Source organism: Penaeus monodon, chromosome 40 (assembly GCF_015228065.2).
Source record: "Penaeus monodon isolate SGIC_2016 chromosome 40, NSTDA_Pmon_1, whole genome shotgun sequence".
In the NCBI taxonomy this organism is placed as follows: domain Eukaryota; kingdom Metazoa; phylum Arthropoda; class Malacostraca; order Decapoda; family Penaeidae; genus Penaeus; species Penaeus monodon.
In genome coordinates, this window is record NC_051425.1 from 15,863,610 (window position 1) to 15,875,751 (window position 12,142).

The 12,142-nt window shown below is 39.1% G+C and overlaps 1 protein-coding gene across 1 annotated transcript in view; it reads right to left on the reverse strand.

The window, feature by feature from the left end:
* Nucleotides 1-224: 224 nt before the first annotated feature.
* The window catches only part of LOC119598163 (galactosylgalactosylxylosylprotein 3-beta-glucuronosyltransferase S-like), a 16,611-nt gene continuing 4,693 nt past the window's right edge, over nucleotides 225-12,142 (reverse strand). The window contains exons 2-7 of the mRNA XM_037947800.1: nucleotides 9,400-9,540; nucleotides 4,814-5,001; nucleotides 4,279-4,433; nucleotides 3,255-3,431; nucleotides 1,902-2,012; nucleotides 225-1,284 (exon numbers count right to left, since the gene is read on the reverse strand). Coding sequence (XP_037803728.1) covers nucleotides 1,129-1,284; nucleotides 1,902-2,012; nucleotides 3,255-3,431; nucleotides 4,279-4,433; nucleotides 4,814-5,001; nucleotides 9,400-9,540 — 928 coding nt within the window. The 3' untranslated portion in view covers nucleotides 225-1,128. The remainder of the gene's footprint in view (nucleotides 1,285-1,901; nucleotides 2,013-3,254; nucleotides 3,432-4,278; nucleotides 4,434-4,813; nucleotides 5,002-9,399; nucleotides 9,541-12,142) is intronic.

The window sequence follows — 12,142 nt, forward strand, 5'->3', positions numbered from 1 at the left end:
AATGATGATAATACCATTTGTAATAATAAATAACAACATCAATGATGATAATAACAAATCAAAAATATTGCTGCTAATAACGTGATGATAAAAACAATTACAATATTGACATAAACATTTGAGTAAATAAACGTGTGTGCGGATATATATATATATATATATATATATATATATATATATATATATATATATATATATATATATTGAATACTTATTTTTCTCGTTAGTGTCAACAGAAGGTATATTACCACAGTTCAGCGAATTAAAGCAACACTTCATATCAGTCTGCCTGGTAACGAGACATAATATTTAAACACATAACAAGTTAAGAATAAATAAATAAAATGTTTATCGCCATTAAGGTGGCATTGGAGATTAACACAGAAACTAACATAGTACCTACATTGGAATAAAAAGAAATAGAGGAAAAGGTGATGGTGTTTTATGAATAATAATAATAGTAAATAATCATAAAAAAAATGCTTAGTGGCATTTTTTGCAACGCCATGTCACGACTTGCATCTTGCAATACGCGACCTAAAAGATGGAATAAAATTGCAGAATAGACTTTTTTATTGTCATTATTTTTAATTTCATTTATTATTATTATTATTATTATTATTATTATTATTATTATTATTGTCATTATTATTATTAACATTATTATTATTGAAGATGTACTCGGGAGATTGGTGTTGATTGCCTGAAGGTAACACGTTTGAATAATTTTACTTGATTATATCACCAGAATGTTAGTTATTAGATAATTACCCTCACCCCTTGTCAGCATTCATCACCAACTTGTTAAATGCATGTTTTTACCTCAATAAAATATGTGCCAAATGAGAGGCAAACTTCAAAAATAAAATCCTGAAGAAAATGCATCTCTCTCTCTCTCTCTCTCTCTCTCTCTCTCTCTCTCTCTCTCTCTCTCTCTCTCTCTCTCTCTCTCTCTCTCTCTCTCTCTCTCTCTCACACACACACACAAACGTGGGCAGGAATGCATAACATGAAGAACTAAAAACGCCCGAGCACATAAAAAGATATACACAATTCCATTTCATTAGATACTATCTAATAAATATATATACAATGCCTTATTAGAAAAAAAAACTCAGTCCTCCTCCGTCAAAGCAGCTTGTGTCTCGTATCATATAAGCACGATGTTCCTTCCATCTCTATTTGGCTCTCCAATAACCGTAGATTAGTGCCGTCGTATTGCCTGTCACACAGTTCCCTCGTCGCTGGTTTGGGTAATATTGATTCCACACACCACACAAATATCTGAAAACGTGTATTAGATGTTGATATTGGGGACGCGAGTCACATAGTTACCACCATTACCGCAGACCATGCGAATGCGACGATGGAGCTTAGACTTCGGATTAAGATGGTTTGTGACTGACTTATTTACCATTATTACGTCTGCACTTCAGTCGAATTTTGCAAATATATTACCTGTGTTACTGTTTTTTTTTTTTTATAATATCTCCCATCATCATATACAGGTAATCATTAATTAGTAACTCCAATAAGCGCCGAAATCATGGCCCAAGCATCGCATTCGTATAATTTACGGTAATAGCAGTAACCCCCGGCGTGAGTACGTGATGGTGTGTTAAATCTCCAGGGTGGAATAAATATGATAATTCCTTTAGTGATGGTAATTAGGATAAAACATTCTGGTGACACACATACATACACCCACACACATGCAGATCTGTATACATTTATATATATATATATATATATATATATATATATATATATATATATATATATATATATATATATATACATACACACACACATACATGTGTGTGTGTGCACACAAACACACATATACATATGTAGATGGAAAAATAAATGGACATACTTGAAATGATTCTATGCTGTCTCACCTTGGTACACTTTTCGGCCTTAAGCTCCATCATTTCTGGTGGGATGCCTAAACCCTTCAGGAGGCTCTCTTCCTGAAAGTCATATGACCAGTCTACGTTGGCACGAGGTCGCTGAAAGAGGAACAAAGGCTTATGAAAGGTAAAGCGAGTCTCTCTCTCTCTCTCTCTCTCTCTCTCTCTCTCTCTCTCTCTCTCTCTCTCTCTCTCTCTCTCTCTCTCTCTCTCTCTCTCTCTCTCTCTCTCTCTCTCTCTCTCCATCGCTAGTCTCTTTCACGTTCTCTCTGCTTTTGTCTGTTTGCTATTATCTTAGATATATTTTTTTATTAAAAATAAATAAATCATATTCGTCTTATATTCAACATTGTACTTGTATATGACAAATTATGTTATGATGTCCAGATCCCTGAATAATGCATTTTATCGTATAAAATTTAAGTATAGAAATCTCTCGTTACTGGGTGATTCGACATAACAAATGCCATATAATTGACTCAAAAAGTTATTGTCTTGTCGATTCATAGATACACACAGAACTGTATTCACCCCCCCCCCCCCCAGTTTTATTGCCCACATATATACTTTAGGGAGATGCTGTGCCTCGCTTGACTGGCAAACGACGTCAGTTACATATAACAGTTTTACTGACATTGGGAAAGGGAGTAAATCGCCTTGTGAAACGCCAACATCCACTGAAAAAATATTTAATTACTGGCCAGGTATACTTTTGCTGTTGTTGCCTTCCCTCTGCCCTCTCTCCCTCTCCCTTCTTTCTTTTTCCTCCCTTTCTCTTCCCTCCCTTTTTGTCTTCCCTCCTTCCTTCCATCTTCCTCTTCCCTCTCTCCTTCCCCCTTTTCTTTTCCTCCTTTCTCTCTCTTTCCTCTTCCTAACTCTTCCCTCCCACTTCCAGTTACCACCTTCCTTCTCCCAAATTCTTCCTTCCTCCTTTCATCTCCCCTTTTTCCGCCCTCTTTCCTTTCTTCTTCCTCTCGTCTCTTTCCCCCTTCCCTCCCCCTGTCCGACCTTCCCTCTTACCCTCATCCCCCCCTTCCTTTTCCCTCTCTTCCCCCTTCATCTTCCTTCCCTCCCTCCCTCCTTCCAACTACCCCATCCAATTTCCTCCCATCCCCTTCCCTCTTCCCCCCTCTACGTCCGTTCCTCTTCCCTCCCTCATCCCATCACCCCCATCCCTCCCTCCCTCCCTCATTCCATCATCCCTCCCACCATCTCTCCTTCCCACTCCCATCCCATCCCTTCCTCCCCCACCCCCTCCCTCATCCCTCCCTTCCACCCCGATCCCTCCCACCCCTCATCCCACCATCTCTCCTCCCCCCCTCTATCTCCCCTCCTCCGTACATGGTGCAGTAACTCCACGGAGAAGGCAAACCCTGCCATGTCGACGGGGAATTTCCTGTCGATCGCCAAGCCGTCGTACCAGCCGGAGAGCCGCCCTTCCTTCACCACGGGCGTCGAGAGCTGCAAAGGAGGCACGAAGCCGACGGGGAAGATCGACACGCCTCTCGTTGAGCGAATCTGCGCGGGGAAAAGGGGATTTATTTAAAGGTATATTTTGGGGGGTTTCATTATTGTTGTTGTCGATGTCATTATGCTTGTTGTTGTTTTGTTGTTGTTATTATCATTATCATCATTACTGTATTATTATTGTTATTATTATCATTATTATTATTATCATTGTTATCATTATCAATATTACCATAATTGTAGTTGATGATGTTATTGTATATCACTGTTACTATTATTACAATTTTATCTTATTTTCATCATTACCATTATTGTTTTAGTTATTTTATTATCCTTATTTAATGTTTATTATTATCATCACCATTGCCATTATAATAATAACAACAATAATAATTATTATCATTATTGTTAATATAGATGTTTAATATTGTTATTGTTATCATTATGATAATAATAACAACAACTATGATGATAATGCTAATGCTTATTACTATTATCATAACCATTTTAATGACTACCATCATCATTACTATTATCATTATCGTTATCATCATTATTGCTCTCATTATTACTATTTGTTATTATCATAATTATTTTGCTATTATCTCTCTCTCTCTCTCCTCTCTCTCCCTCTCTCTCTCCTCTCTCTCTCACTCCTCTCTCTCTCTTCTCACTCCTCTCTCTTCTTCTCACTCCTCTCTCTCTCTTCTCACTCCTCTCTCTCTCTTCTCACTCCTCTCTCTCTCTTCTCACTCCTCTCTCTCTCTCTTCTCTCTCCTCTCTCTCTCTCTCTCTCCTCTCTCTCTTTCTCCTCTCTCTCTCTCTCTCCTCTCTCTCCCTCTGTCACCCCCTCCCTTTTCCGTCACCTCTCCCCCTCCCTCCTCTCTTTCTACATCACCTCTTCAAACAGCTTGTAGTCGTAAATATTGCCCTCGTCGGCGAAGTAAACAACGCCTGTCTTAGCGTTCTTTCGGATCCAGGCGATGGCGGCGCGGCAGCTGGAGGCACCTACAGGGAGGGTGTCCATCTTGAGGAACTTCCTGGGCGTCGGAGCTGGTAGGAGAGAGGGGGTGGGGATAGGGAGAGGAAGGAGGGAGGGAGGGTGGGGATAGGGAGAGGAAGGAGGGAGGGCGTGGATGGTGGGGATAGGGAGAGAAAGAAAGGAAGGAAGGAAGGAGGGAAGGAGGGAGGGTGGGTAGGAAGGAGAGAGATGGAGGAGGGCGGGTGGGAAGGAGAGATTGAGAGCGAGGGTGGGTGAGGAGAGAGAGAGAGAGAGAGAGAGAGAGAGAGAGAGAGAGAGAGAGAGAGAGAGGTTATTACCATCATCATAGTTATTTTTATTGCTATTTTCATTATCATCAGTATTATCATTTCCATTATCATGATTCATCTCGCACTAACCCAATGCGACCTTCCCGGCACGAAAGACTCACTTTTCAGGTACGTGAACGGAATACCCGTGAATTGGAGATACTCCATGAGCCTTTTATTATCCACGCGGGTGTCCTCGGCCACGATCCAGTGCACGTCCGGCACGAGCATCAAGGTCTGAGCCAGCTGGGTCATCTCCGGTATCTGATTGGACCGCTGGTAGGTTCCCGTCACCACGTAGATGGTTCGCCTGAGGTAAAAGCAACGGTCTCACACTAGACAAGAAATATAAATGTTATAAACATGCAAAGGGTTTTCGCCCCCCCTCCTCCTCCTTACTTTTTTAACCTCTAACTTCCTTAAATTTCAACATTTTAACTTGTCCTCCTCCCTTCGATTTCTGCACCCCTACACTCCATTATTTATTCTATCTTATATGAATGATTGAAGGCCAAGGTCTATATAATTATATAGACCTTGACTTTGGCCGTGAGCTCCGAACAGGCACGCCGTGTGTTTGCTCTGGTATATGGCAAGGGCTAAATAAGTATACTATATAAGTATATAGACCTTGGTATAGGGAGGGATTGGTCACACTATGTACAATGTAACAACCCCCCCTAGAGAAATATCATAGAAAAGACTACTTTGGGTGAAAGAAAGAAAATGACGATGTGATTATGCCGTTCAACATGTTACGGGAAGATGGCTTTATAATTTTGAACACAAGGAGGACGAGAGGACACAGTAAAATCTGAAAGGAGTTCCGTTGGAAAACAGAACTACTGGAACTTGGAATCTCCCAAATAACGTGGTGTGTGCCAGAAATGTGCATCAATTTAAATTTACCCTATGAGCTTAAGTCTCCTTCCTTATTAAACTACTAGGTAAGCACACACACACACACACACACACACACACACACACACACACACACACACACACACACATATACATATACATATACATATACATATACATATACATACACAAACACAAACACAAACACACACACACACACACATATATATATTTGTGTGTGTGTGTGTGTGTGTGTGTGTGTGTGTGTGTGTGTGTGTGTGTGTGTGTGTGTGTGTATGTACGTACACATTCATAAATACATACATATATACATATACATATATACACAAATATATATTATATATATATATATATATATATATATATATATATATATATATATCATCATCATTTAACGGTAGGTTCATGTCTGAGCCGCCGTGGTCACAGCATGATACTCAATTGCAGTTTTCACGTTGTGATGCTCTTGGAGTGAGTACGTGGTAGGATCCCCAGTTCCTTTCCACGGAGAGTGCCGGTGTTACCTTTTTAGGTAACATTCTCTCTTATTTTATCCGGGCTTGGGACCAGCACTGACTTTGAGCTGGCTTGACCACCCAGTGGCTAGGCAGGCAATCGAGGTGAAGTTCCTTGCCCAAGGGAAACAACGCGGCGGTCGGTGACTCGAACCCTCGAAGTCAGATTGCCGTCGTGACAGTTTTGAGTCCGACGCTCTAACCATTCGACCACCGCGGCCTTGACGATCATGTGCTTCCATGATTTTTCTTGGCAATTTAGAGCGGTGGTTTGCCATTGCCTTCCGCCCGGTGTTTTTTTTTTTTTTTTTTTTTTTTTTTTTTTTTTTTTTTTTTTTTTCCCGAGTCACCATCTCTATTTACCTGGCACTGACTTGGGCTGACTTGGTCCCCCAGTGGCTAGGCAGGCAATCGAGGTGAAGTTCCTTGCCTAAGGGAAACAACGCGGCGGTCGGTGACTCGAACCCTTGAACTCAGATTGCCGTCGTGACAGTCTTGAGTCCGACGCTCTAACCATTCGGCCACCGCGGCCCCATATATATATATATATATATATATATATATATATATATATATATATATATATATATATATGTATGTATGTAGTATGGCCGTGGTGGCCGAATGGTTAGAGCGTCGGACTCAAGACTGTCACGACGGCAATCTGAGTTCGAGGGTTCGAGTCACCGACCGCCGCGTTGTTTCCCTTAGGCAAGGAACTTCACCTCGATTGCCTACCTAGCCACTGGGGGACCAAGTCAGCCCAAGTCAGTGCCGGGTAAATAGAGATGGTGACTCGATAAAAACACCGGGCGGAAGGCAATGGCAAACCACCGCTCTAAATTGCCAAGAAAAATCATGGAAGCACATGATCGTCAAGGCTGCGGTGGTCGAATGGTTAGAGCGTCGGACTCAAGACTGTCACGACGGCAATCTGAGTTCGAGGGTTCGAGTCACCGACCGCCGCGTTGTTTCCCTTGGGCAAGGAACTTCACCTCGATTGCCTGCCTAGCCACTGGGTGGCCAAGCCAGCCCAAGTCAGTTCTGGTCCCAAGCCCGGATAAAATAAGAGAGAATGTTACCTACAAAAAAAAAAAAAAAAAAAAAAAAAAAAAAAAAAAAAAGGTAACACCGGCACTCTCCGTGGAAAGGAACTGGGGACCCTACCACGTACTCACTCCAAGAGCATCACAACGTGAAAACTTCAATTGAGTATCATGCTGTGACCACGGCGGCTCAGACATGAACCTACCGTTAAATGATGATGATGATGTATGTAGTATGTATGTACACACACACATTTAACTCTCCTTCCTTATTAAACTACTAGGTAAGAACACACACACACACACACACACACACACACACACACACACACACACACACACACACACACACATATATATATATATATATATATATATATATATATATATATATATATATATATATATTTGTGTGTTTGTGTGCGTGTGCGCGCGTGTGTGTACATATACCTCTGCCTGGGTGAATGGCAGTTTACCTCGTATCAAACTTTCATTGTTATCATCACCTCTCTGTTATCATAGGAGTCATCCATTTTTTCACAATTTTCACAAGCGTACAAAAAGTATTCTTTTCCCAAGGCTTCCTCACCCCCACCAGAGCGTACAAATCATACTGAAATATTGACAGAATCAAGCAGGCAACCATTACAGAACAACATGCAGTAACTTATTGCCCTTGAAAGATATCCTGCTTTATCCATGGGGTTTTCATGTTAAAATTAGAATTTATTCTAAAGCATAAATGTACCTTTTACTGGAAACTTATCTGCCGCACATCTGTAATTCATACTTTAATCCGAATAATTTTCATTGTTTTAAAAAGCGTACGCCAGAAAATGGATGACCCCAACCTTAAAACTGACCACAGTATTTGCCAGTATAGTGCAATTATCTCTCTTAATTCAAAGGGTCAATCTAGGAGTCGAAATTCAACGAAAATCAAGCTTTTCGTACCCACAGAAAACGGCTTACTTAAAGGAGGAACTTGGCTTTTCTCACGTATCACTGCTGAACTGATAAGTTTAATTTGATAAGTTAGCCTTGCACAGATGTAATCATATAAAACGTATAATTTACATTAGCCCTTCCTAGAGAAGCTTAATGCAATTATATCTAACGCATCATTAACATTAGCTCGTCTTAGACATGCATCTCAAAATATCCCTTTTCTTCAGTTCAACACATAACCGTATACTTTTCTATTGCTAGGCACCACAGTTCCTGCACCGCACATGGCCCTGTCTATTACCAACCTAGACTGGCCCAAGTAATTTCTACCCGGCTTAGACTGGCCAAAAGGGTTCCTACTCGGCTTATACTGGTCCAAATGGTTCCTACCCGGCTTAGACTGGCCTAAGTGATTCCTACCCGGAACAGACTGGCCCAAGTTATTCCTACCCGGCATAGACTGGTCCCAAGTGATTTCTATCTGGCTTAGACTGGCCCAAATGGTTCCAACCCGGCTTATACTGGCCCAAAGGGTTCCTACCCGGTTTAGACTGGCCCAAGTGATTCCTACATTTTCTCAAATTTCTTTGTGGACTGAAACTCGCACTGTAGTCGGATAGAGTCAAGTCGGTATCATCATTTCGACTTTGGGGCACAGGAACTTTTGTTTATGTTAGTACATTAATAAGTGAATAGGTAAGTAAATGAATATGAATTTATAGATACAGATATATATATAGAGAGATATGTACATACACATATACGTACATACATACATACATATATATATATATATATATATATATATATATATATATATACATATATATATATATATACACACACACACACACACACACACACACACACACACACACACACACACACACACACACACACACACACACACACACACACACACACAACACACACACACACACACACACACACACACACACACAGCGTATACATATAAACATGCATGTATATTTACATACATAACTATATTTATCCATCTATCTGTTTATATATAAACATGCATATACATACAACTATCCGCCATACATCAGCTATGTATGTATCTATCTTTTTAACGTTCACCTGCCAATCTACCTACATTATGCATCCACTTATCTATCTGCCCGACTATCAGTTTGCCTACCTACGTATTTACCTGCTTGACTACCTATTCGTCTGTCTACCCACCTATATACCGATTATGCATCTCCGTGTCACCGCATCTTTACCCACCTATACCGCCGTCAACCTACCTTTTTTCCCCGAATACCTACTCCTTTACCTCTCATGTTATCTCACCCGTACTCCAGCAGCCTTCTTCTCGCTCTGTTGCCGTCCTGGATTTCTCCTGGAGACACCTCCTCCAGCACGAGCATGGCGAGGGCGAAGGACGCGACACACAGGAGACAAAATGATCTACCTCGGAAGGTCATCTCAGCTCTGTGGAAGAGAATGGGAAAATCAAGGACATATTCGTGACTTTACAATGTCAGGCCGACGGTGTTCTCAGGCTAGTATCGTTTATTATTATTATTTTTTTAAGCTTTCATCTATACCCTATGCATCGATACCTTCACACTAATGCACCACGATTATGTGATCGAGTGCATTAGTGTGCATATATCGACACTCCTGTTTTAGATAAAAGTTTTAAAAAGACAAAACATTTAGTAAAAGTAATGTCGGCCAGTTGGTCTGAGACCCTCCATGGGCGCACATACCGTCATAGATACGTTTTACGCCAGCATATTTTATTTACTTTTGTTTCGATATCCAGTTGACTTCCGCGAACAAGACCTGCCATAATGAGAGGCAGACTTGCACCACCACCCGTGTTAACCGACTGACTCCATATTTGGGATGTAAGTTAGAGGACGTAAATCAAGACACATGAATTTGATAACCAAAGTTGTTGTTTAATCAAAGTCCAAGTCTACAGACGTTCTGCAGGGATGTATAAGAAAGAGAATATGAAGGAAATATATATACATTTAATGACAGTAGCAATAAGGAACATGAAAGCACATTCTGAGGAAACAATAATGATGACAGAGAGAGAGAGAGAGAGAGAGAGAGAGAGAGAGAGAGAGAGAGAGAGAGAGAGAGAGAGAGAGAGAGAGAGATACGTAAAAGTGTTCACTTCGCAGTCATCATTATTATAAAATGAAAAAAGAAAAAAAAAAACATAGCAATAATAATAATAAAAAAAAAACCCACAGAACTGTAAACACCACGTTTTATAATTTAACAATAATGATACTACTTAAAGGAACATAAAAAAGGTAATAGTCTCCCTTGCTACCAGGGCCAATAATGTGGAGATTGAGGGTTGGTTATGGACCGGCCTGTGTCAGCATTTTATGGCTGTCTCATTTGGTGCTCTGACACTCAGTGCTTCCCATGGCGGTGGGATTGCCAGCAGGATGGATGATTAAATTACTACTTACCTGGAGTACCTTGTCCCGATTATATTTATTTTGAGAGAAGTTAAAAATTTAACATTCTAAGTTGGACAATAACGGAATATGAAGGAGGGAAGTATATGTCACAGGACTGAAGACTAGATTCAGACTTATTATTTACCATCAGAGAAAAAAACTGGTAACAAAGAAAACCAAACTCCTGGGGTAACTTTATAAACCGAAAAAAAAAAATACTTAGAACTTTTTTGTTGTTTTTTAATATCTGGTGCAGTCCGGCTTTGCTTGTTGTTTTTTCCTCAAAATCCGCGATGTATTTTAAAGGTATTTCTTTTTGAAAAAAATTGTTTCTACCTTTTGAAACATTTTTAGGAGGGTAAAACAAAGAAAAACAACGAAAAACTTTTTCGGTAAGGAGAGGTAGAAGGGATTATCTTACCAGACTTTAAAACTATTTTTAAACTATTATAAGTTCATAAAATCAATATCCGTAATACATAAAAATATATAAAAATATATTAGTCTACAGGAATCCTGGATATAAAATATATCTTTGTGAAATTTGCATGGGATTTCTGCGCTCTGGGTGAGGAGGACTATGTTCCCCAGTTCCTCTACTGCCTTCTACCTTGACAATGATTCCTCCTTATCTCCTCTTTCTCTGGTATTTCCTCAGTTTTATTTCTTTTTGTTTTGTATTTTACTTACAAATATTTATTATCCGTATATTCTGAGAGAAAACAAGCTCTTGTTTTTCTTGTAGGCATTAATGTTATATACATTCCTCCTCTTGTTTCACTCGAAGAAAACATTTTGAATTGGGAATAGGTCTATTTTCTTACTTTTCAATTTTTCTTTTTCTTTTTAGAAAAAAAAAAACAAAAGCAGAAAAGTCTTTTCTTGGTATTGTTTAGGTTAAATAGCTAGAGAGTGAAAGGAATCCATCGATATCAAAATCGTAGCGATCGGTTTTGCGAACTCACTGTGAAAAATTACTTATTGTTATTATTATTGTGTGGAAGGTTAGGTAATTTCACGATTGTTGAACAAAATAGGAAAATCGAGTGTGCAAAGCTGCAGTAGAAAATACCAGGATGATAGAACACTGCACAAGTAATCCGGCGATGATGAGCATGCATATGTAGCCAATGAACTTCTCTTTTATACTTATCAAGTTTTTAAGAACTTTCCAGTGATGAATTTTTTAAAGTAAACTATGGAATTAATGTAACTGTACTTTCATGTAATATCAAAAATAGTAAAATACAGGAAATTTTAATTATTCTTAAAGTAATTTATTCAACTGAAGCGAATTCCCCCCCCCCCCTGTTTTCTAAGGAAATAATAGTCATGTTGTTGTTGTTGTTGTTGTTCTCATGATCATCATGATCATCGTCATCATCATCATTATTATTATTATTTTATTTTTAATTATAATCACCATTATTATTATCATCACTATTATTATTGCTATATTTATTGTTGATAAGAAAGATAATAATAATGATAATAATAATCATGTTAATGATAATAATAATAATAATAATAATAATAATAATAATAATAATAATAATAATAATAATAATAATAATGATAATAATAATAATGATGATGATGATGAT